The sequence below is a fragment of the Harpia harpyja genome, chromosome Z (genome assembly GCF_026419915.1).
Source record: "Harpia harpyja isolate bHarHar1 chromosome Z, bHarHar1 primary haplotype, whole genome shotgun sequence".
Classification (NCBI taxonomy): domain Eukaryota; kingdom Metazoa; phylum Chordata; class Aves; order Accipitriformes; family Accipitridae; genus Harpia; species Harpia harpyja.
Window position 1 is genome coordinate 61,520,415 of NC_068969.1, and position 23,611 is coordinate 61,544,025.

A 23,611-nucleotide genomic window follows, 5' to 3' on the forward strand; every position below is an offset into this window, starting at 1 on the left:
TTACCAAAACTCACACTTACTTACCAAGAAAAACAGACAGTTTTTTTTCTAACTAGGCATGTCTAGAAGGAACACACACTGATGAATCTGCTTCAGAAAGAGAATATTAAGCCTGGTTTTGTTAACAGTCACTCCTAAAAATATCAACAAATAGACAAGCAAGGGAATGTAACTTTCCCTACTACAAAAAGAACCTAACACAATAGAAAAATGTACGATACAGCCTCCATCAGAAACATACTTACAAGGAAACCTACTTTCAGATTTTTTCTGTCTTAACAAAAAGGCTGCTCCAGGACTGAAATGTCTTCTTAGCAAATGTGACTACCTTTTATAACAGCCCATGCACTTACCACTATAAACACTAAAGAACAACACATGGTATCACTTCCGTAATTTTAACCTGTTCAAGCTAGAAAAGGCTTGTATGCTACTACTGTACTTTAAAGAGAGTATCATGGATACATGCATCACAGCAAAGACTTACAGACTGCATAATCCCACATCACTTACAACAACTTTGTGATCAATGCTCATTTCATTCACTATTGTTAAAAACTGCATCTTTAATCATAAAGAAATCCAGCATCTCCACCCACTTGGGAAAAATACATGGGGGGGGGGTGGTGGAAAAAGAAGACAGATGGAATTTGATACCCCTACAAAATTTTAACTTAAAAAAAAAAGTGAGTGGTTTTAGGGAAGACAGTTCTTGATACAGAAGCACACATACTTGCACAAAAAGAAGTCTGCAAAATACTGTGATGGCACACCGAAAATCCATCACCTATACCATTGTCCAGCACCAAGCTACCAACTAAAGCCAGCATTATCAGCCACAAATATGGAACTCTCCTATAACGTTTCTGTCAAAACATTTTAAGATTAGGTAAAACAGAGAAATGAGAAATTAGGTAAGATAGAGCAAATGGAGACAGGTGCTGAATTAAGTTCCTAACATGGCAGAAAGTTATCCTTCCAGGTGACAAACCCCGGTTTTACACAGTATTTTAACACCAGTCCAAGCACCTCACCCGCTGGTAAAGAAAGGGCATAAAAATCAAGCAACTTTCTCTCCTGGTTTCACAGACCCATCTTCCCCCTGTCGAAATTCCTTTCTCAGCTTCCAGCTCTCTCTCCATCCCGCTCCTTTTGACTAATTCTGAACTACCCACCGAACTCGCCCACGGCGGTAAACACACAGCGGGGAGCAGGACAAACGCACAAAACGCGTTTCTCTGATGGCCTCTCTTAACGCCTCAAAACATGCCACTACACCAGCACCGGTTTCCTCTGCCACAACACGAAACAGAGAGAAAACGGGCAGCTCCCACACAAGCCGCCCCTCGGCAGGGCCACGGCAGCCGCCCGCATGCCTCTCTCCCCACGCCCCGCGCCGGTGCCCGGCTCCTCTCCCCGCCCGCCGGCGCGACCCCCGGCAACGAGCGGGGCCCAGCTCCCAGCCAGCTCCCCCGGGGTGCCAGGCCGCCCTCCCAGCGCGGCCCCCCGCCGCACCGACCGCCCCCCGCCCCGGGGTGCCGTGCCCGGCCCGACCCGCCGCGGCGGCCGACACGTCGGCAGGCCGCCCCGCGCCGCCGCCCACCCCGGCCGGGGGCGCCGCGCCCGCCCGCCCGCACCTCCCTCCGCCCGTCCTTCAGGCAGAGGAGCGGGGCGGAACGGAACTGCCCGCCGCCGCCGGCGGCGACCCGCTCCCGGCCCCGCGCCCGGAGGGGCGGCGGGGGAGGCCGCAGGCCGCGCGGGGAGACGGGCCGTAACGGCCGCGGCCGCCTCCCCTCCCATGACACTGCAGAGCGGGGCCCGGCCGCCGCCCTCCGCCGCCGAGGCCTCCTTCCGCCGCCGGCTCCGCGGGCCCCCCTCCCGGCGGCGGCGGCGCCATGATGATCCGCCCAAGAGGGCGCCGCGCCAGGCCCTAACGCCGGGCCGGGCCCCGGGACGCGCCCCCGCCGCCGCGGCCTGGCGCCCCGCGCCGCTCACCTTCATGTCGGGACATCCTACTCCGGAGGTGGCGGCCCAGGCCCGTCTCGGGGCTCCCGCGGGCTGCTCGGGCGCCGCTGAGGCCTGGCCCCCCGCCGCCGCACGCGCGGAGCCCCGGTGCGAGAGGAGAGGGGCCGGGGCAGGGCCGGGAAGGGGGCAGAAACACAAGAGGCGGCGAGGAGCCAGCCAGCCAGCCGGCCTCCCTCGTCCTCCTCCCTCCCTCTCCCTCGCTCGCTCGCCCTGCCGCGGGGGGGGGGGGGGGGGGGGTGGGGGCTGGATCCGGCGGCAGAGGCTTCCCGGGCACCGTGACACGGTGACTCTGGGCCGCGACGTCTGCTGGCGCCGCCTCCCGCGCCGCTCCGCCCGCTGCCGCAGCGACGGCGGCACCGGGGCTGCCCGACGCTCCGGAGCGCAGCCGGCCCCTTCCCTTTCCTCCTCCTCCTCTTCCTCCTCCCGCCCCGGCCGCACGTCGGGAGGAAGAGGAAATGCCCCGCCGAGGCGGCGGCGGTCCCGCGCTGGTGGCACGGCCCCCGGGGCTGAGGGCGGCGGGCGGGCCTCGCCGGCCGGGCACCCGGGAGGACTGGCGGCGGAGAAAGGCGGCGGCGGGGGATAGAGGCGGCCCAGGTAACGGGTCTCGACGGGGAAACCACCAGGACCGGCCTAACCGGTGGAAGTGCGTTCAATCAGCTTTTTATGTAAAAGGAGAGGGGGAAAGAGTGGCGGAGGCCAGGGCGCATGCGCCGAGCCAATTTGTCAGTTGCTGATGGCGTTACTCGTTCTGCCAGCCGTGGGGAACGGATGGCTTTCGGGCTGCGGACTCCAGGGCAGGCACAAGGTTGATCTCCTTCTTACTTTTTCCCCCTTCCCCCTTTGTCAGGCCTGCAGAGCACTCCTGCCGGAAGTGTCCTCCAGTCGGGCTCCGGCTCAGTCGAGGAGGAGGAGGAGGAGGCGGCGGCCGCGGCCCCACGTGCCGTCTGTCATCACACTCCAGACAAGTGTCTCGGTCTCTCCACACCGTGAGAACTTTACGTCCCGTCATGGTTGCTGCGTGCCGTGTCATGAAAGCAGGCTAGTCTTGAGATGGGTGAAAAACCCACAGCATGGCAGCGTGCCTTCTCTGGTTCAGCTGTATGCGGTACATACATCAAGCGTCTTGATTCTGTGCTGCCTTTCTTACCATGACTTCCTGGCCTTCTCTCAGATTTCATCGGCACCAGCACCATCTCCTTCACCTTCTCTGTCCACGCTACTCCCACCTGCCTTCATTTTCCTCTTAAGCTTTCACCTCCTACCCTGCTCGTGGCATTCCTCCATCTTTAATCTTTGCCAGTCCAACACCTCCATTTTCACTACCTTACACCACAGCCCCCATATGTCTGCCTCAGCCCTGCAATTCTCGTACATTCACGTTGGTGAAGTACCTCCTCGTTAGTCTGTTTGGAAGGCCGTGAGGGCCCACGCGCCAGAGTGGCCTAAGCATCAAGCTGCAACGAAAGGCAGGAATGAACAGTCGGTGTTGAAAAGAGGAAGTGCCAACCTCATTCCTTGCACCACCTCCCTCCCATGCCAATTGTATTATATAGCCTCTGCTTCTCCCCCTTACATGCTTGTGCGCCCTTCTGTGCCCCGTACTCTGGCCATGTGCTTAACTTCCATCTTCCCCTTGGCCCCATGCAGTTTCATAAACACAGTGCCTGCTGAGAGGGTGACCTGGGTCCAGTCTGTCTAAAAGTCCAGTGGGTTGTGGGCATTTTCACTGGAAGCAAGCAATACCTGTGCGTTGGATAAGCTGTAGGAGAAACTGGGGGTCATTTTGACTGATGGGGGGCAACGGCTTCACTGCTTCTGAAAGCAGGGGAAGGGTCAGTGACCGTGCAAGGAGTTTGCAAGAAGCACACCACAGATGACAAAAAACTGAAGATAGATCAGCGGCTGTTGTAAAACTCGCTACCAAAATATGAATGTGGTATCTCCAAGACAGTTCTGGAGGCAAAGCTGTGACTATCTTGCCAGCATTTCACAGCAACAGTGCACAGAGCGGGGCAGTGGGTCACGTGTGAACGACTGCTTTATTTTAGCATCGGCATTTTTAAATGCAAATGGAAATTGTCTCACCCAGATGCAACATACAGACCGTCAGGTGCTCTTGGCTAATGCTGCCTTCCAGTCCCTAGAAGACCAAGCTAACTTGCAAGCTGGTAACTCAGCTGGCTAGCAATGTCTTGTCTCTGTGCGAGGCTGTGGTTCCCTGTGTACATAGCTGCCTCTGAGGACTACAACGCTGTGTTGGCCTGTGCTCAGTTTTACCCTGTTTCTGGTGGAGTGGCCTCCCACAGGACCTTCTCCCCATGCACCTGGTAAAATACAGACTGCAACCCAGGCATGTCACTGGGATCCAGAAGATTCAGTCTTTGGTCGTGGAACACCTTCGGCTAATCATCTTGTTTCTCCATGCTTCAGTTGCAAAATGGTTTAATAACCTTTCCTGCCTCTATTAGGTGTTACTCACACAGATATCCCTTGAGTGCACATGGTCGAGCACATGCTGGTGAGCCCTCAGCACACGACTTTTCTGAAACACCCCTGGTGCCTGTGGCAGCCAAGCACAATTCTGTGGCCTCTTCTCCATCTTTGTAGGCTCGAGTCCAAAATTAAAACTAATTCTGTTATTATATACTGTTTTCTTGCCTTAAGGCCAGTATCTATATGCAATGAGACAGTATAGGTAAAAGCCTTGGTACTTCTGGAATCACATTAGAATATGCCTGCATGTGCGATACTATGTAAAATGCACCTGCGTTACATCCTTCAGTGGGAATTTTCCTGATAATCTCCCCTGCAAATACAGCAAATACTGATGAAGTTTGTGCCTGGAAGCAATAAAATCTTCTGAAATAGGGAAGAAATGCTTGTGTAGACTCATGTGGTTCGTCTCCCTGCCACTGTAAAAGGGTTCAGTGTCTGGAGCAGAGCAGGACAAGTTTGGATAGTAAACTGAATAGTGATGTCCTACAGCAGAGCTCCTCAGTGGTAAACTTGCATGAGGAGCCACTTAGTCCATTAATCTCCCTGAAATCTTTCACTGCTTTGTGGGCTACTGAAAGCCCACTGAAATAATGTTCTTGCTTGTTTCAGTGCTATCCCTACCAGGCTTCATCCATTTGAGGAAGTGATCTCTGCTTCACTTTGCTTCAACTTGTCATTACTAAGGTTGGGCACCCTACTACATGCAACACTAGCTCCTTGTCAGTTTGATGGTTCAGCTTTGCACTTGGAGGTAAGAGATGCTGTCACCACAATGGTATAAAACTTGCATAAATCAGTTGCTTGGATCAGTCCGGCCATCATAAGATAAATATGGAACTGTGATTGCATACATCCTCAAATGTTAAATTTGTACACTGGTACATGTCAGGGCCTTCCACTGCACTTTTCTAACTGCTGCTTTTCTGCCTCCTCTTGTTCAGTAGTTGTTCAACATCATATGGAGCTGCTTACTGGCTGTGTTCAGCGTGATCTGTAAAGAAAGCTTTTAAAATCAAACAGAGAAAGACAGTCTCGCTGCTTTCTAATTTATAAGAAAAGACCTAAAAGAACTTTGCATACTTACCTTCTTCTGTTTTGTTTTGGCATCTGCACCAAGTACACCTGTTCTGCCGTGGTAGCAAACCAGAAAACACAAAGGCTCTGGGACTCCTGTGGCTGGATGCTAGGTAGGAAATGGTATTTCCGCATAAATACTTCTCATGAACTGCATCCTTCTATGTTCCCAGGCCTACTGATGGCGTCTCACAATCCAGCTTGAAGTGTCCAAAGCACTGATGAACAGCACAAGCGAATTTGGAGTCATCAGGAACATCAGATGGCTTTGCTTAGTGGGTCTCATTTAGAGCCCCACTCTGCCTCTCATTTAGAGCCTTTGCGATGGAGTACAAGCATCCCACTGGAGGAGAGCAGGGCTTGAATTTTTAGCAGATACATCCCTCCTGTGGGAACTGTATTTGGCCTTGGAGCTAAACTGAGCTGTCGTGGTTTAACCCCAGCCAGCAACTAAGCACCACGCAGCCGTTCACTCACTCCCCCCTCCGGCCCCAGTGGGATGGGGGAGAAAATCGGGAAAAGAAGTAAGACTTGTGGGTTGAGATAAGAATGGTTTAATAGAACAGAAAAGAAGAAACTAATTATGATAATGATAGAACTAATAAAGTGACAGCAGTAATGATAAAAGGATTGGAATATACAAATGATGCGCAGTGCAATTGCTCACCACCCGCCGATCAATGCCCAGTTAGTCCCCGAGCGGCGATTCCCCCCCCCCAGTTTATATACTAGATGTGGTGTCCCATGGTGTGGAATGCCCCGTTGGCCAGTTTGGGTCAGCTGCCCTGGCTGTGTCCTGTGCCAACTTCTTGTGCCCCTCCAGCTTTCTCGCTGGCTGGGCATCAGAAGCTGAAAAATCCTTGACTTTAGACTAAACATTACTTAGCAACAACTGAAAACATCAGTGTTATCAACATTCTTCTCATACTGAACTCAAAACATAGCACTGTACCAGCTACTAGGAAGACAATTAACTCTATCCCAGATGAAACCAGGACATGAGCGAAGCACAACTAAATATGCTATAAAATGCTGTTCATCAGTTTAAACTTTTACTAGAGCTCCTCCTTTTGAATGCTCAACACTGCTAGGATGTGCAATGCAAAATGCTACACTGCCATGCCCGTACTTTACTGGCAACCAGGAGTTGCAGAAGCTGTTCCATTTTTTAGACATGCAGTCCAGGTGTAGATGTCACATCTGCCATCTTTCCTGAGCAGTGGCATCCCCATATTCTCGTGCATATTCCCTGAAACTACTGCCTTCTCCCAAGGCCGTCTGTAACAGATTTTGCATGTTCCTAACATCTTTTTGGAAGCCAGACAGGTGCTGTGAAGAAGTTGACCTGATTGGTACTTGTACACAGTCAGACATATGCATGCAGGCACTGCACAGAATTCTTAACATGTTGCTACACTTTTCCTTCTGTCAGGAAACCTATCTGGACTTCGGCAAAACCAGGACTGTCTTGTTAATCTCACCTTCCCAGACCACTCCACTTTGGAGTCAGCATTCAGAGGTTATGTAAAAAGAACTAGGCCTTAAGCCTCATTGTTTCTAAGACTATTTGTATCAGACATATAACTAATGATTAGAGATTGCTTTAGATGTGATTAATAGAATGCAGGTGCTTATAAAACAATATGCCTAAGCTGCTTATTTGTCCTATGTGTAGCCCCCACCATGGCTGGCTAAAAACCCAGTCAAGCTGAATCAACAGAAGAAGGATCATACATCTTAAACCTAAGACATGGGAGTAAGTGATTAACTTTAGAACAAGATAAATCAATAGAATAACCTGAGTGATTTTCAGAAATTCAAAGGTGATCTTTGATGTGTAAGAAGATAAGTGATTGTGGTGACCCAAGACCTTCTGCCTACGACCACGAACTTCAGAAGAACCGGGACACGAGAATTGATGAGATAAATTGATGAATGATAACGACATGGGAACCGAGATCGACTGGAAAATTACAAAGACTTTGGACTGGGATAATGGGTGGTAAAAACATATAAGACTGAGAAATTTTTGGAAGTTGCCATTCACTGCAGTGGTGGCCCAACTCTGAGTTGTTAATAAAGCAAACCTAAAGATACCCATGACTGAAAATCCTTTAACAGAATTGGTGACCCAGATGGGACTCTAGGACACAAGAGAGAAAGAGAGCAACTGGATATTTCTCTGGACAAACTCATTACCAACGCTCAATTGCCGGCAGAAATAATCGGGTGAGTTCACCTAAGAGACTTGGGCATGGGTAATTCCAGATAAAATTATCCTGGGAAACTCTTGTGTTTAAACTTGCAAAAAAATATTAAGAAAGATGGGGTCAGCACCCAGCGTTGAAAGGGGGACGCCCCTTGCTGAGGTTTTAGAAAATTGGAAAAAGATACCCTTGGCACAGGCATTGCAAAAAAGGTAATTGATAATATTGTGCCAAGAGGAATGGCCATTCCTCACGAGAAATAGAGGAGGGGGGCCAATGTATGAGTGGCCTCCTAAGGGAACATTTAAACCCCATAAGCAGAAGTTTTTGAGAATGATTTTGGAAGACTCCGGAAGTCATGATATTGATTATTGGTATATTTGGTATAATTGGGCACGACAAAGGAGGAAAACTCCCTTGTTGAAAATGAGGAAAAGTTTACTTCCCTCAGCCCCTGAGGCTGAGGAAACTGAGCTTTTCTCTAAGGGTGTTGGCATGTACCCGATGCGTTTGGACTACATCCCAAACCCAAGAGCAGGTCCAGGTGCACCTGCTAAAGTTCCTGCAGTAACTGCAGTAATGAGGCATGAACCTTGGAAGCAAGGTGATTTAGTAGCGTGGCAGTCGAAGATGCCTTGGCTGCGTGATGATGCTGAAAAATGCGCTCAATTGTTATCGGGAATTGTCACTGATTATAACCCTAGTTGGAATGATATGAGGACTTTGCTGCGAGAATTATTTCAGGCAGAGGAAAGAGAAAAGATTTTTGAAAAGGATAGAGAAATTGCTCAGAAAGGTCAGGGGTTAAACCCATGGCCTGAAGAAGATCCAGAATGGGATCTCGCAACTACAGAAGGAACTAGGGCTCACTGAGCTGCCATTCAACAATTAATAGAAGCCTTTCACCAAGCTGGTGAGAGAGTAACTAACTGGACAAAGGTTTTAGAATGTAGGCAGAGACCTGATGAACATCCAAGTGATTACTGGGAACAATTGAAGACAACTTTATTGAAATATGGGGGCATGACCCGTGACAATTTCCAGGAGACTTTAGCTATCTGTTTTTGTAGATCAATCTGCTCCAGACATAAGTAAATATTTTAAGAAACATATGCCAGGTTGGCAGGGTGAGACATTAGCTAAAATTCTAAGTATTGCTGCCTTTGTTTTTGATGGAAGAGCTGAAGAAAGACAAAAACAGGAAGAAGAGAAATTAAAAATTGAAAGAAAGTGAGAGCGGAAAGAGAAGGAGAGAGAAATTGGGCTGTTAGCTGCAGCAATTACTCAGAATTTTAACCCACAAATGAGAGGTCGGGGATTTTCTCAGGTGAGATTTAGGGGAAGAGGGGGGCAAAATAGAGTTCCCCCTGTTTCCCAACATGCTAACTCTTTAGAGTGTTTTTACTGTGGAAATTTAGGACATATGCAAAGAGAGTGTCCACTGAGACCTGTTGCAACCTGAGGACTTCCACCTGCCCGAGCCCCGTGACCTCATTCATGGTAAAGAATGGTACTCCTCTTCTCTGGAAATTAAAAGAGCAATGGAACCTGTTGGAATCAAGGTAGATGAGCATGGTCAGATGTCTGCAAAGGTAAATGGTATTCTTGTTACTTTCCTAGTAGATACCGGAGCGACATTGTCTTTGTTAAATTTTGAAATCCCCAAGATGTCAAATGAAGCTATGATAATATGGGGGGTGGTGGGGGAAGAGATAAAATATTTGTCCACTCCTCTACCAGTAGTCTTGAATGGAAAATTAGTCTGGGGAAGATTGGTAATTTCTCCAGACTCTCCCGTTTCCCTTCTGGGACGAGACCTCTTGCAGGAATTTGGCACGTTTATCTCTTTGGCGCCTACAGGGATCCAGTTAATTGTAATGGGTTCTGAAGTAATCCAACTTAAAGAACAAAACTGTTGTGATTCAAAAATGCTACCCGAATTAGCTGGAGTTCCCAGAGAACTTTGGAGTACATCAGGAGATGAAGTAGGATTATTAAAATCTGCTGAACCAGTTGTGATAAAAACAAAAGGAGGGACTCCTCCTTCAATTTGGCAATATCCAGTTATAAATGAAGCCATTCCTAGCATTAGGAAAAAAATTGTGCATTTTTTAGAAAAGGGGATTTTGAGAGAATGCCATAGTCCCTATAATACCCCAATTTTGCCAGTGAGTAAACACAGGACAGATAAGGATGGAGATCCTGAATATAGATTTGTTCAAGATTTATGAGCAGTGAATGATCATGTAATTGCTCCACACACTGTGGTGCCGGATCCTATTCTGATTTTAACCCAGATTCCAGTCTGGGCGCAGTATTTCACAGCGCTTGACCTTACTGGAGCTTTCTTTAGTATTCCAGTTGCTGAAGAAAGCCAACCAATTTTTGCCTTTACTTGGCAAGGGAAACAACTTACTTTGACCAGGCTACCACAAGGTTTTACCAGCTCACCAACGATTTTTTCTCAGATTTTGAAGAATGATTTACAAGATTTAGTTTTTCCAAATAAATTGATCTTGGTGCAATATGTTGATGATTTATTATTGGCAAGTAAAACTGAGAATGATTGTATTTGGGATACTGAATATCTGTTTATCCAACTTGTTAAAAAGGGACTGTCGTGGTTTAACCCCAGCCAGCAACTAAACACCACGCAGCCGCTCACTCACTCCCCCCCACCCAGTGGGATGGGGGAGAAAATCGGGAGAAGAAGCAAAACCCGTGGGTTGAGATAAGAACGGTTTAATAGAACAGAAAAGAAGAAACTAATAATGATAATGATAACACTAATAAAATGACAACAGCAATAATGAAAGGATTGGAATGTACAAATGATACGCAGTGCAATTGCTCACCACCCGCCGACCGACACCCAGCCAGTCCCCCGAGCGGCGAATCCCTGCCCCCCACTTCCCCGTTTCTGTACTGGATGGGACGTCACATGGTATGGAATACACCGTTGGCCAGTTTGGGTCAGGTGCCCTGGCTGTGTCCTGTGCCAACTTCTTGTGCCCCTCCAGCTTTCTCACTGGCTGGGCATGAGAAGCTGAAAAATCCTTGACATTAGTCTAAACACTACTGAGCAACAACTGAAAACATCAGTGTTATCAACATTCTTCGCTCTGAACTCAAAACATAGCACTGTACCAGCTACTAGGAAGACAGTTAACTCTATCCCAGCTGAAACCAGGACAGTATCCACCCCTTATTCTATACCATTGACGTCATGCACAGTTCCCATACCTTTAGTTACATCCTGATCAATCATCACTTTTCCATCCCTTTAAGACATATGAGCAATGATATATATATATATGTATACACACACAGAGATATCATTCCTTTAGTTCATGGGTCATGTTCATAAAATGTTCATTGAGTTCATTTAGTTTCCGACTCTGGGCTCCATCTGTCATACCAGTCTTTCTGGGCAGGAGGGATGGTGCAAAGTCCTCTCAGTCGGTAGAGCAGAATTGGGCTTCAGTGCAGTGTGACAAGCAGGTGACATTTGGCGCAGCAGGAGGATGGTGTGCACCGTTGGATTGTTGCATGCTGGAGTCAGTTCTGGTTCCATCACTACTGCGCTTTGCTCAGTTTTATCACAGTTCTTTTCTTGCTTGATCTAAGTGATTCTTACTATAGTACTATGGATATAGCACATAATTATAGTAAGGATAATATACAGTAGCAGGGTTATATAGCAACTAATATACAGTTTAATTCTGGCTGTTCTCACCTAAAATTAAATCCCCTTGAGGCACACATCGGACTTCCCCATCTTTTCGCATCACCCACCAAGTGCACCCAGGCCCTTGAGCAAAAGCAATCCCACGAATGGGTTTACCTTTGCCTGAGGCAGGAGTAACCCAGACTGTCTTCCCTAACATATTTTTTATGTGCACTACAGGGACTTTATCCCCTTCTACAGTATGTAAAAATTCCGACTGGGCAGGGCCACCCCGATTGGCAGATCCTCTGGTGTTGACTAACCAGGTGGCTTTTGCTAAATGTGTATCCCAATGTTTGAAAGTTCCACCCCCCATTGCTCTCAATGTAGTCTTTAACAGTCCATTGTATCGCTCAATTTTCCCAGAGGCTGGTGCATGATAGGGGATATGATACACCCACTCAATGCCATGCTCTTTGGCCCAGGTGTCTATGAGGTTGTTTCGGAAATGAGTCCCGTTGTCTGACTCAATTCGTTCTGGGGTGCCATGTCGCCACAAGACTTGCTTTTCTAGGCCCAGGATAGTGTTCCGGGCGGTGGCATGGGGCACAGAATATGTTTCCAGCCATCCAGTGGTTGCTTCCACCATCGTGAGCACATAGCGCTTGCCTTGGCGAGTTTGTGGGAGTGTGATATAGTCAATCTGCCAGGCTTCTCCATATTTATATTTCAGCCATCGCCCTCCATACCACAGGGGCTTTAACCGCTTGGCTTGCTTAATTGCAGCACATGTTTCACATTCATGGATAACCTGTGCAATAGTGTCCATGGTCAAGTCCACCCCTCGGTCACGAGCCCATCTATATGTTGCATCTCTTCCCTGATGGCCTGAAGCATCATGGGCCCACCGAGCCATAAATAGCTCACCCTTATGTTGCCAGTCCAGGTCCACCTGAGCCACTTCAATCTTGGCAGCCTGATCCACCTGTTGGTTGTTTTGATGTTCTTCAGTGGCCCGACTCTTGGGTATGTGAGCATCTACGTGACGTACTTTTACAACCAGATTCTCTAGCCGGGATGCAATATCTTGCCACAGTGCGGCAGCCCAGATGGGTTTACCTCTGCGCTGCCAGTTGCTCTGCTTCCATTGCTGTAGCCAGCCCCACAGGGCATTTGCCACCATCCATGAGTCAGTATAGAGATAGAGCACTGGCCACTTTTCTCTTTCAGCAATATCTAATGCTAGCTGGATGGCTTTCACCTCTGCAAACTGACTCGATTCACCTTCTCCTTCAGCAGTTTCTGCAACTTGTCGTGTAGGACTCCATACGGCAGCTTTCCACCTCCGATGCTTTCCCACGATGCGACAGGATCCGTCAGTGAACAGGGCATATTGCCTCTCATTTTCTGGCAGTTTATTATACAGCGGGGCCTCTTCAGCACGTGCCACCTCCTCCTCTGGCGACATTCCAAAATCTTTGCCTTCTGGCCAGTCCGTGATCACTTCCAAAATTCCTGGGCGACTGGGGTTTCCTATGCGAGCCCGTTGTGTGATCAGTGCAATCCACTTACTCCACGTGGCATCAGTCGCGTGATGTGTAGAGGAGACCCTCCCTTTGAACATCCAGCCCAGCACTGGCAGTCGGGGTGCTAAGAGGAGCTGTGTTTCAGTACCAACAACTTCTGAGGCAGCTTGAACTCCTTCATATGCTGCCAATATCTCCTTTTCAGTTGGAGTATAGCGAGCCTCGGATCCTCTGTATCCCCGACTCCAAAACCCCAGGGGTCGGCCTCGGGTCTCCCCAGGTGCTTTCTGCCAGAGGCTCCAGGTAGGGCCATTCTCCCCAGCTGCAGTATAGAGCACATTTTTAACATCTTGTCCTGTCCGGACTGGTCCAAGGGCTACTGCGTGAACAATCTCCCGTTTAATTTGTTCAAAGGCTTGTTGTTGCTCAGGGCGCCATTGAAAATCATTCTTCTTTCGGGTCACTTGATAGAGAGGGCTTACAATCAGACTGTAATTTGGAATATGCATTCTCCAAAACCCCACGACACCTAAGAAGGCCTGTGTTTCCTTTTTATTAGTTGGTGGAGACATAGCTGCTATTTTGTTAATCACATCCATTGGGATCTGACGACGCCCATCTTGCCATTTTATTCCTAAAAACTGGATCTCCCGTGCAGGTCCCTTGACCTTACCTTCTTTTATGGCAAAACCGGCTTTCAGAAGGATTTGGATTATTTTCTTCCCTTTCTCAAAGACTTCTTCTGCCGTGTTGCCCCATACGATGATGTCATCAATGTATTGCAGGTGTTCCGGAGCTTCACCTTTTTCCAGTGCAGTCTGGATTAGTCCATGGCAAATGGTGGGGCTGTGTTTCCACCCCTGGGGCAGTCGATTCCAAGTGTACTGGACACCCCTCCAAGTAAAGGCAAATTGTGGACGACACTCTGCTGCCAGAGGGATTGAGAAAAACGCATTAGCAATGTCAATTGTAGCATACCACTTGGCTGCCTTTGACTCTAGTTCGTATTGAAGTTCTAGCATATCTGGAACGGCAGCACTCAGCGGTGGCGTAACTTCATTCAGGCCGCGATAGTCAACTGTTAGTCTCCACTCCCCATTAGACTTTCGCACGGGCCATATGGGACTATTAAAAGGTGAGCGAGTTTGGCTGATCACTCCTTGGCTCTCCAGTTGGCGAATCAACTTGTGGATGGGAATCAGAGAGTCTCGGTTGGTGCGATATTGCCGCCGGTGCACCGTCGTGGTAGCAATTGGTACTTGTTGTTCTTCAACCCTCAGCAACCCCACAATCGAAGGGTCTTGAGAGAGACCAGGCAGGGTAGACAGCTGTTCCGTGCCCTCCGTCTCCAAGGCAGCTATACCAAAAGCCCATCGATACCCCTTTGGGTCCTTAAAATACCCTCTCCTGAGATAGTCTATGCCAAGGATGCACGGAGCCTCTGGACCAGTCACAATGGGGTGTTTCTGCCATTCATTCCCAGTTAGGCTTACTTCAGCTTCCAATACAGTTAACTCTTGGGATCCCCCTGTCACACCAGAAATAGAAATGGGTTCTGCCCCTTCATAACTTGATGGCATTAAAGTACACTGTGCGCCGGTGTCTACTAGAGCCTTATACTCCTGTGGGTCTAACGTGCCAGGCCATCGAATCCACACAGTCCAATAGACCCGGTTATCCCTTTCCTCCACCTGGCTGGAGGCAGGGCCCCTCTAATTCTGGTCAGAGTATCCAGTATTCACTTCTCGTAAAATTGGCTCAGAAGTCCCTTCAAGAGGATCAGAAATAAGATCAGCCCTTCTACTCTGTTTGGAAACCGGAGCGGCATTTTTCCTGGTAGAATCCCCTTTTGTGGTGTTTTTTCCTCGCAGCTCACGTACCCGTGCATTTAGGACCGAGGTAGGTTTTCCATCCCATTTCCTCATGTCCTCTCCATGATCACATAAGTAAAACCACAGGGCACCTCGCGGTGTGTACCTTCTATATTCTTTCTCTTGGGCAGAGGAGCGCTCACTCCTAATAGCTGAGACATTGGTCCTTACAGGTGGGCAACAGGACATCTCCTCTTTGAATTGCTGGAAATCCTCGGACAGCTTCTCCACAGCCGAAATGCAGGCTTGTAGGGAGGAGGAGAGATTCTCTTCGTATTGACGGAGTTGGCGAGCCACTTCATCCACTGTCGGTGCCTCTTCGTCTTTCCAGGTCATTATTGCCAGTGAGTTGGCATAGGACGATGGTGCGCTCCGTACAAACTTCCGCCACATGGGTCGTGTGCATTGGACTTCGTCTGGATCTTTGGGTAATTGTGGGTTGTCCGGATCATGATGAATTGTCTCTAGCACAGCTAATTCCCTCAGATATTGGATACCTTTTTCCATGGTTGTCCACTTGCTTGATTGACATATAACATCTTCCTTAAAGGGGTACCTTTCCTTCACACTTGACAGGAGTCGCCTCCAGAGGCTGATGGCTTGTGTCCCTTTTCCAATTGCCTTGTCAATGCCACCTTCCCTGGCAAGCGATCCCAGCTGCTTGGCTTCCCTACCTTCTAATTCCAAGCTATTAGCCCCATTGTCCCAGCATCGGAGGAGCCAGGTGATAATATGCTCACCTATACGGCGGCCAAAATCTTTTCGCATATCCCGCAGCTCACTCAAGGATAGGGACCGGGTTATTACCTCTGGTTCTGCCTCTTCCTCCTGTTCCCGTGATGACCCTGGTTCGCCTTCATCCTTCGCTAAGCGAACTGATTTTTTTTGTATATTTCTTTTTCTGTACGGGGGCAACTGATACTGGTGCAGGTTGGTCCACTGGTTCAGTTGCAGTACCGCTCGCCGGGTCTTGGATAACCGCAGTGTCTGTTGCCAAGGTTTGGGTAGCTGCTGTGCTCGTTGCTGGGGCTGGAGGGACCTCAGTGCCCGTTGCCGAGGTTTGGGTAGCTGCCGTGCTCATTGCCGAGGCTGGAGGGGCTGCAGTGCCTGTCGCTGAGGTTTGGATAGCCACAGTGCTCATCGTTTTGTTGTTAGGTCCAGAGACCTTCTCTTCCCCTTGAGGGTACTGAGTGGTGTCGAACAGGGCTCGATAGGCATGGGCCAGGCCCCAGCACGTTGCAGTAATTTGTATCTCTCTGGAGCTGCCGGGGTGACAGCATACCTTTTCCAAATATTTTACTAGTTCTTCTGGATTCTGCACTTGTTCAGGGGTGAATTTCCAAAACACTGGAGGTGCCCACTTTTCTAGGTACTTGCCCATACTACCCCACACACCCTGCCACTCATAATTATCCAGCCTTGGGGCAGATCTCTGGGTGATTTTCTTAAATAGTTGTTTAACCTTAAATGAGAGCTGAACCACATTCAGAAGCATGCTAATTCCTAGCAGTAGGGCTAGGACCGTGCTGGTCCCAACATCCCAAGAGTATTCAAATTTTTCAAAATTCTCAAACACCATTGTAACTGGACTGAAGGAGAAAGGAGAGGGGAAGAAAGGTATCCCACCCATAGACTGGTTTTCCAAGGAGGAAAGGTAAATGGTATAATTATTAATAGTTTCCCACAGATGGCTTCCACAGTATAAAGGTGACAATGCTGGGTGCAAGTACCGGATTAATCCCACAGCCGACGACTTTATCATACCATAAACCAGTGTTATACAATACATCAAAGCGAAAACCTTAATCCACCTCCCACGGATGATAAGCAGCAGAAGAGGGACTACATACAGCAAGCGAGGTGATACATAACAGAACTTTAAAAACCAGAGCAACAACTCTAAGAACACATAAATCAACATAATGACCAGCAACTATTAGACCGATATAATGAATGCTTATAACAAATTTGTTTTAACAAGCTCTGGTCAGGTTTGTCGTTATCTCAACCCTTCGTGCCCCACGTTGGGCGCCAAAAAGGACTGTCGTGGTTTAACCCCAGCCAGCAACTAAACACCACGCAGCCGCTCACTCACTCCCCCCCACCCAGTGGGATGGGGGAGAAAATCGGGAGAAGAAGCAAAACCCGTGGGTTGAGATAAGAACGGTTTAATAGAACAGAAAAGAAGAAACTAATAATGATAATGATAACACTAATAAAATGACAACAGCAATAATGAAAGGATTGGAATGTACAAATGATACGCAGTGCAATTGCTCACCACCCGCCGACCGACACCCAGCCAGTCCCCCGAGCGGCGAATCCCTGCCCCCCACTTCCCCGTTTCTGTACTGGATGGGACGTCACATGGTATGGAATACACCGTTGGCCAGTTTGGGTCAGGTGCCCTGGCTGTGTCCTGTGCCAACTTCTTGTGCCCCTCCAGCTTTCTCACTGGCTGGGCATGAGAAGCTGAAAAATCCTTGACATTAGTCTAAACACTACTGAGCAACAACTGAAAACATCAGTGTTATCAACATTCTTCGCTCTGAACTCAAAACATAGCACTGTACCAGCTACTAGGAAGACAGTTAACTCTATCCCAGCTGAAACCAGGACAGGGACTCCGTGCATCTCCGTCTAAATTGCAGTTTTGCAAACAGCAAGTAAAATATTTGGGATTTATATTAAAGCCTGGAAGGTGAGAAGTAGACCCTGAAAGAGTTCAAGCAATTAAAGAAATACCTAGACCAGTGACGAAAAAACAGTTGAGAGGATTTTTAGGACAGGTAGGATTTTGCTGTCCTTGGATCCCAGGATTCAGTGAAATAGCTAAACCTCTGCATGAAGCAACTCGAAATGAGGAAAAGGAACCAATCGCTTGGGGCACTGAGAGGGAGAAAACCATTCGTACTTTAAAGGCTGCACTCTTATCTGCCCCAGGGTTAGGATTTCCTGATTATTCAAAACCTTTTAAATTATATTGTGATGAAGCAAAAGGGGTTGCAAAGAGAGTGTTAGTACAAACTTTAGGACCACATGAGAGACCCATTGCTTATTTTTCTTCTACATTGGATTCAGTGACTAAAGGAACTCCTTTTTGTATCAGAGCAATAGCAGCTGCAGCTGAAATGGTTGGGAAAACCAGAACAATTGTTTTAGGTCATCCACTAACTGTTTGTGTACTCCATGAGGTAGAAATTTTTTTAAAGCAATATGCGGAGAAAGCTTTGTCTCCACAACGGGCACATAGATATGAAATAATTCTTTTATTAGCTGATAATTTGAAACTGGAAAGGTGCAATACTTTAAAGCCTGCAACTTTAATGCCTTTACCCTCTGACGGAGAAAAAGATAACCACAATTGTGTTTATTTTGTAAGCAAAACCAGCAAGCCGCGGCGAGATGACCTGAGAGATCAACCTTTAGATAACCCTGATTTGAACCTCTTCATGGATAGCTCATCTTACTATGAAGAAGGTCGAAGATGTACCGGTTTCACAGTCACCACAGAAACACAGGTACTGTTGGCTGGATCTTTGCCTGCACCTTTAGGTGCACAAGGAGCAGAAATAATTGCTCTCACTGAAACTGCTAGATATGCAACTGGAGTAAGAGTTAACATTTATACAGACTCTAAATATGCCTTTGGTGTATGTCATGCTATGGGGACTTTATGGAAGGAAGGGGGTTTTCTGACTTTGGCGGGAAAAACTGTTGCCCACGGACAACAGATCGAAGACCTCTTAGAAGCAATCCAATTGCCCTCTGAAATATCTGTGATCTATATAAAGGCACACACTCAGAGACAAGACACGATCGCAAAGGGAAATTCTCTAGCCAAACAAGCCGCTAGAGCAGCAGCACGGCAGGTCGTGTCCGTTATGTCTCTGTCACAACATGAAATAACATTTGAGCTCCCAGATGTGAATAAGCTGTATGAAGACCTCCCTGAAGAAGAAAAACAACAATGGACTCAGCTGGGAGCCCACCGGCGAGAAGGGCAGTGGATTCTGGATAACAAACCCTTCCTTCCAAAAAGGTATTTATTACTCATAACACGGTGGCACCATGAGAAGACACATGGGGGACCAGAGAACCTAGTGCTCCAAATCCAGAGACTCTGGGCAGCCCCGGGAATTTATACAGCAGCGAAAAGAATTTGTGAAGGATGTAAGCTTTGCAGACAATATGCTTCGGTACGAATTAAACCTCCCAGTGGGAAAAGACCTCCAGCCACCTTTCCTTTTCAAAAACTCTAAATTGATTATGCAGACATGCCAAAAACAATGGGGTACTCTTACACGTTAGTGATTGTTGATCAGCTATCAGGATGGTTAGAAGCTTTCCTGACTAGGAAAAATGATTCTAAGGCAGTAGTAAAAGCCTTATTGAAAGAAATCATTCCAAGGCATGGGGTTCCTGAAGTAATTGACTCAGATCGAGGGAGTCATTTCACAGCTGCTATCCTGATTCAGATTTATAATTCTTTGGGGATTTTTAATAAATTTCATACTCCACACCATCCTGAATCATCTGGTCAGGTAGAACGAATGAATAAGACATTAAAGAAGTTAGTAAAAGTTTGTAAACAGACTAGTTTGAAATGACCTGAGGCTCTAAATTTAGTTTTGTGGGATATTAGGAATCTCCATGTCGTGGTTTAACCCCAGCCAGCAACTAAACACCACGCAGCCGCTCACTCACTCCCCTCTGGCCCCAGTGGGATGGGGGAGAAAATTGGGAAAAGAAGCAAAACCCGTGGGTTGAGATAAGAACGGTTTAATAGAACAGAAAAGAAGAAACTAATAATGATAATGATAACACTAATAAAATGACAACAGCAATAATAAAAGGATTGGAATGTACAAATGATGCGCAGTGCAATTGCTCACCACCCGCCAATTGACACCCAGCTAGTCCCCGAGCGGCGATTCCCTGCCCCCCCTTCCCAGTTTATATACTGGATGGGACGTCACATGGTATGGAATACCCCGTTGGCCAGTTTGGGTCAGGTGCCCTGGCTGTGTCCTGTGCCAACTTCTTGTGCCCCTCCAGCTTTCTCACTGGCTGGGCATCAGAAGCTGAAAAATCCTTGACTTTAGTCTAAACACTACTTAGCAACAACTGAAAACATCAGTGTTATCAACATTCTTCGCATACTGAACTCAAAACATAGCACTGTACCAGCTACTACGAAGACAGTTAACTCTATTCCAGCTGAAACCAGGACACTCCAAGGCAACCAATTAGAGTTTCTCCGGCTGAGATCCTTTTTGGGATAATACTTGCTGTTCCAGGTACGTATGTGCCAGCAAAGACTAGCCTCTTGGATGGAGATGAACAGGTAACACAATACCTTTTGTATCTGCAAAATTCTTTTTTCCGAATGTGTAACCGTGCCTATTGGTATCAGGGAATAAGCCCTGAAATCCAAGTTCATGATATACAGCCAGGGGACAAAGTTTATATAAAGAATTTCAAAAGAAAAAACAGATTTGATCCAAAATGGGAAGGACCTTATACTGTTCTACTAACTTCTTTTTATACTGTCAAGGTATCTGGGAAAGAAACTTGGATCCATCATTCGCATGCTCGCAAAGAATCTGAAGAATAATGGACAGTTCTAAAGTATTATTCCTTTTTGTACTTGTTTGTATTTTACCCTGGAGTGACACCTTGTGGACAAAATTTGCATTGCGCTATCGAGATGCCCGTACCAATAGAACTGTTATTACATATAGTGATTGTTCTTTTCAAATTTCGGGCCAAATTGCCGGCCTACAGGCAAAGCCTGGACAGGTAATTTTTTTGGCTAGTTATCCGAAGACCAGACAGAGAGACCCTATTTATCCACTTCTTAATTCTCTCGAATTCTGTGCCAATGTTAGAAGTAGACTTGACAATTTGTGAGATACTTGGTCCAATGGTCATGGCTTTTCTAAACAGTGGTGGGGATATGGCATTCCAAGAACTTATCCTGTATATCATATTCACCTTCAAGAACCAACATGGGGAATTGGAACATGGTGCTTTGACCATCAAATGTGGGGAATTTATGGTAAGGGAGACTGGTGCTGTCATCGATTCCATCTATCGAGCAATCATTTTACTTTCAAATTTAGGATTGTAATAATCAAATGGGGACCTAATCTTCAGTGGAATTTTTGGCACTGTCACGTGGATTATCCTCATTCATATTATAACATGTCATCTCTGAATGTGTTAAAACAATTTGTACGGAAACTTAGAGATGTTCACCAAGTAGAAAATGCCTGGAACAACAATATGCATGTGTCATTGTTGAAATCTTTTACTAATAATCTAAATTTAAGTGAATGTTAGATTTGTGTTGCTCTACCAAAGACAGTGAATCAAGGATTTCAGTTAGTAGGAATACCGATTCCTAAAAATGCAAATTGGAAAAAAAACTGGCTTAATACTACTTTTTCCGAATCTTATGAATAACAAATTTGGGAAGTTAGAATATCAAATTCAGGAAACTATTCACAAGTCCACTGTCTACAAAGATGTTATCCCCCAAATGTTGATAATCAACATTTATGCAAAAATTATTCATTTATAGGAAATTGGACTCAATGCCAAAACACAACTTCTATCAACTCAGGATTGCGTTTAAGTTGGCAAGCACCTGAGGACTTGGGTATTTTTTGGTTATGTGGGAGCAAAGCTTATAAAGCTTTGCCTCCAGACTGGGGAGGTATTTATACTTTAGGAGTAATGTCTACAGATTAGAAATTCACCCAAAAGCTGTCTCAAGTGCAACATGGCATAGAACCTTTTTAATTCGAACCTGAAGAACTCTAAATCCCTTGATTGAAAGACCAACAGGATTCCATTCATTTGTTAGGTGGTTAATTCCGGCTTTAGGAGTAAGTGAATTGAAAAAGCAGTCTTAAATGTCTCTGAAGAAATTGAAAAATTAGCAAATTCAACTGGTCACAGACTTTTCACTCTCCAGAAACAGGTAACTGAACTTTCAAAAATGACTATCCAAAACCGAATGGCTTTAGACATGACTCTGGCTTCACAAGGTGGAGTTTATACTATCCTAAATACCAGTTGCTATATGTATACTGATCGATCGGAAGAATTAATAACAGATGTCCAGAAAATTTGGTAGGTTAGTGCTACAATGCAACAAATTCAAAGACATGACACATACTGGGGATTTTCTGACACATTCTCTTGGTTAACGTCTTGGTTTCCAAATTTGACTACTTGGGTGAAAAAACTAATTGTAATTAATAGTCTTTGTTGTTATAATCATGGTAGTATGTGTGATATTGTTTTGTTTCAATGCTGTATAAGTTGTAGCTCTAGGATAATACAGAAGATAGAGAAAGGTGGAGTTATCAATATGATCTCAGGAATGCAATGAAAAACAAAAGGAGGGAATTGTAAAAAGAACTAGGCCTTAAGCCTCATTGTTTCTAAGACTATTTGTATCAGACATATAACTAATGATTAGAGATTGCTTTAGATGTGATTAATAGAATGCAGGTGCTTATAAAACAATATGCCTAAGCTGCTTATTTGTCCTATGTGTAGCCCCCACCATGGCTGGCTAAAAACCCAGTCAAGCTGAATCAACAGAAGAAGGATCATACATCTTAAACCTAAGACATGGGAGTAAGTGATTAACTTTAGAACAAGATAAATCAATAGAATAACCTGAGTGATTTTCAGAAATTCAAAGGTGATCTTTGATGTGTAAGAAGATAAGTGATTGTGGTGACCCAAGACCTTCTGCCTACGACCACGAACTTCAGAAGAACCGGGACACGAGAATTGATGAGATAAATTGATGAATGATAACGACATGGGAACCGAGATCGACTGGAAAATTACAAAGACTTTGGACTGGGATAATGGGTGGTAAAAACATGTAAGACTGAGAAATTTTTGGAAGTTGCCATTCACTGCAGTGGTGGCCCAACTCTGAGTTGTTAATAAAGCAAACCTAAAGATACCCATGACTGAAAATCCTTTAACAGGTTATGCCAGATCTATCCTTTACTTCTGAGAGCTTTCATCCTTCTCAGCAGTCGGTTTTTTATGTTTGTTAAGATGCCAGATCTCGATACAAAGCTAAAAGTGCCCCAGCTACCTCTTTCTCTCCTACTTTTCTGGCCAAACCTTTATTAAGAATTTGAGCCAAAACGAACACTGAAAATTCATCAAATCATTCTGTCCTCTTACAAAAATATTCCAAACTGACCACATACCCTTGTAGTGGCATGGTTCCAGTAGGCACACTGTTCTTACAGGACCTAAAGTCACAGTGTGCTAGGAAATAGAAACAGTTTTTAAAAATTCTCCAAGTTCCAGCTCTGCTCTCTGTCAGAAGAGGACAAAGAAAAAAGAATTTATCCTTTCTTGAAATTATTATTACTATTCCTTTGGAGATTACCGCTGAACCAACTGATATGCCTCTACTTGGTAACCACAAATGTTGCTGTTTTCCCGCGTGAATGAATCAAACCCAGCATCCCAAGCGCTGTTCCAGCAAGGAGGAGTTATCAGGGACTTACCTTGTTTACTTAAAAAGCACTGTTTCTGTGAGCAAGAGGAAGCAAATAAAACAGTATCTGCGCATCACTGTAAACACTCTTTTCTCTGCTGCTCAGATATATTTTATGCACGTTTCTCAGGGCCATGCTACAATACTGGTTCAGGCTATGAGCTAGGTTTTTATTACCCTCTGTTTTTTCCTGCCCTTTT

The 23,611-nt window shown here is 46.4% G+C and overlaps 2 protein-coding genes across 12 annotated transcripts in view; one reads left to right on the forward strand and one right to left on the reverse strand.

Annotated features, from left to right (window-relative positions):
- The window catches only part of LOC128136392 (E3 ubiquitin-protein ligase KCMF1), a 55,806-nt gene extending 53,567 nt beyond the window's left edge, over positions 1-2,239 (reverse strand). For all 3 annotated transcript variants that reach the window (XM_052775873.1, XM_052775872.1, XM_052775874.1), the window contains exon 1: positions 1,996-2,239. In XM_052775873.1, coding sequence (XP_052631833.1) covers positions 1,996-2,011 — 16 coding nt within the window. In that variant the 5' untranslated portion in view covers positions 2,012-2,239. The remainder of the gene's footprint in view (positions 1-1,995) is intronic.
- Positions 2,240-2,532: 293 nt separating this feature from the next.
- Positions 2,533-22,881, forward strand: LOC128136394 (uncharacterized). 9 transcript variants are annotated; one of them, XM_052775884.1, is made up of 5 exons: positions 2,534-2,830; positions 5,131-5,272; positions 5,769-7,824; positions 9,221-9,394; positions 18,249-19,481. In XM_052775884.1, the coding sequence occupies exons 4-5, from the start codon at positions 9,369-9,371 to the stop codon at positions 19,126-19,128; spliced, it is 906 nt and encodes a 301-aa protein (XP_052631844.1). In that variant the 5' UTR covers positions 2,534-2,830; positions 5,131-5,272; positions 5,769-7,824; positions 9,221-9,368; the 3' UTR covers positions 19,129-19,481. The 9 variants fall into 9 exon arrangements, 7 of the variants coding, with proteins under 7 accessions (XP_052631839.1, XP_052631844.1, XP_052631837.1 ...); XM_052775879.1 differs by having other exon boundaries at positions 2,533-2,830; positions 5,131-7,824; XM_052775877.1 differs by lacking the exon at positions 2,534-2,830 and adding an exon at positions 2,845-3,130 and having other exon boundaries at positions 5,131-7,824.
- Positions 22,882-23,611: the final 730 nt, after the last annotated feature.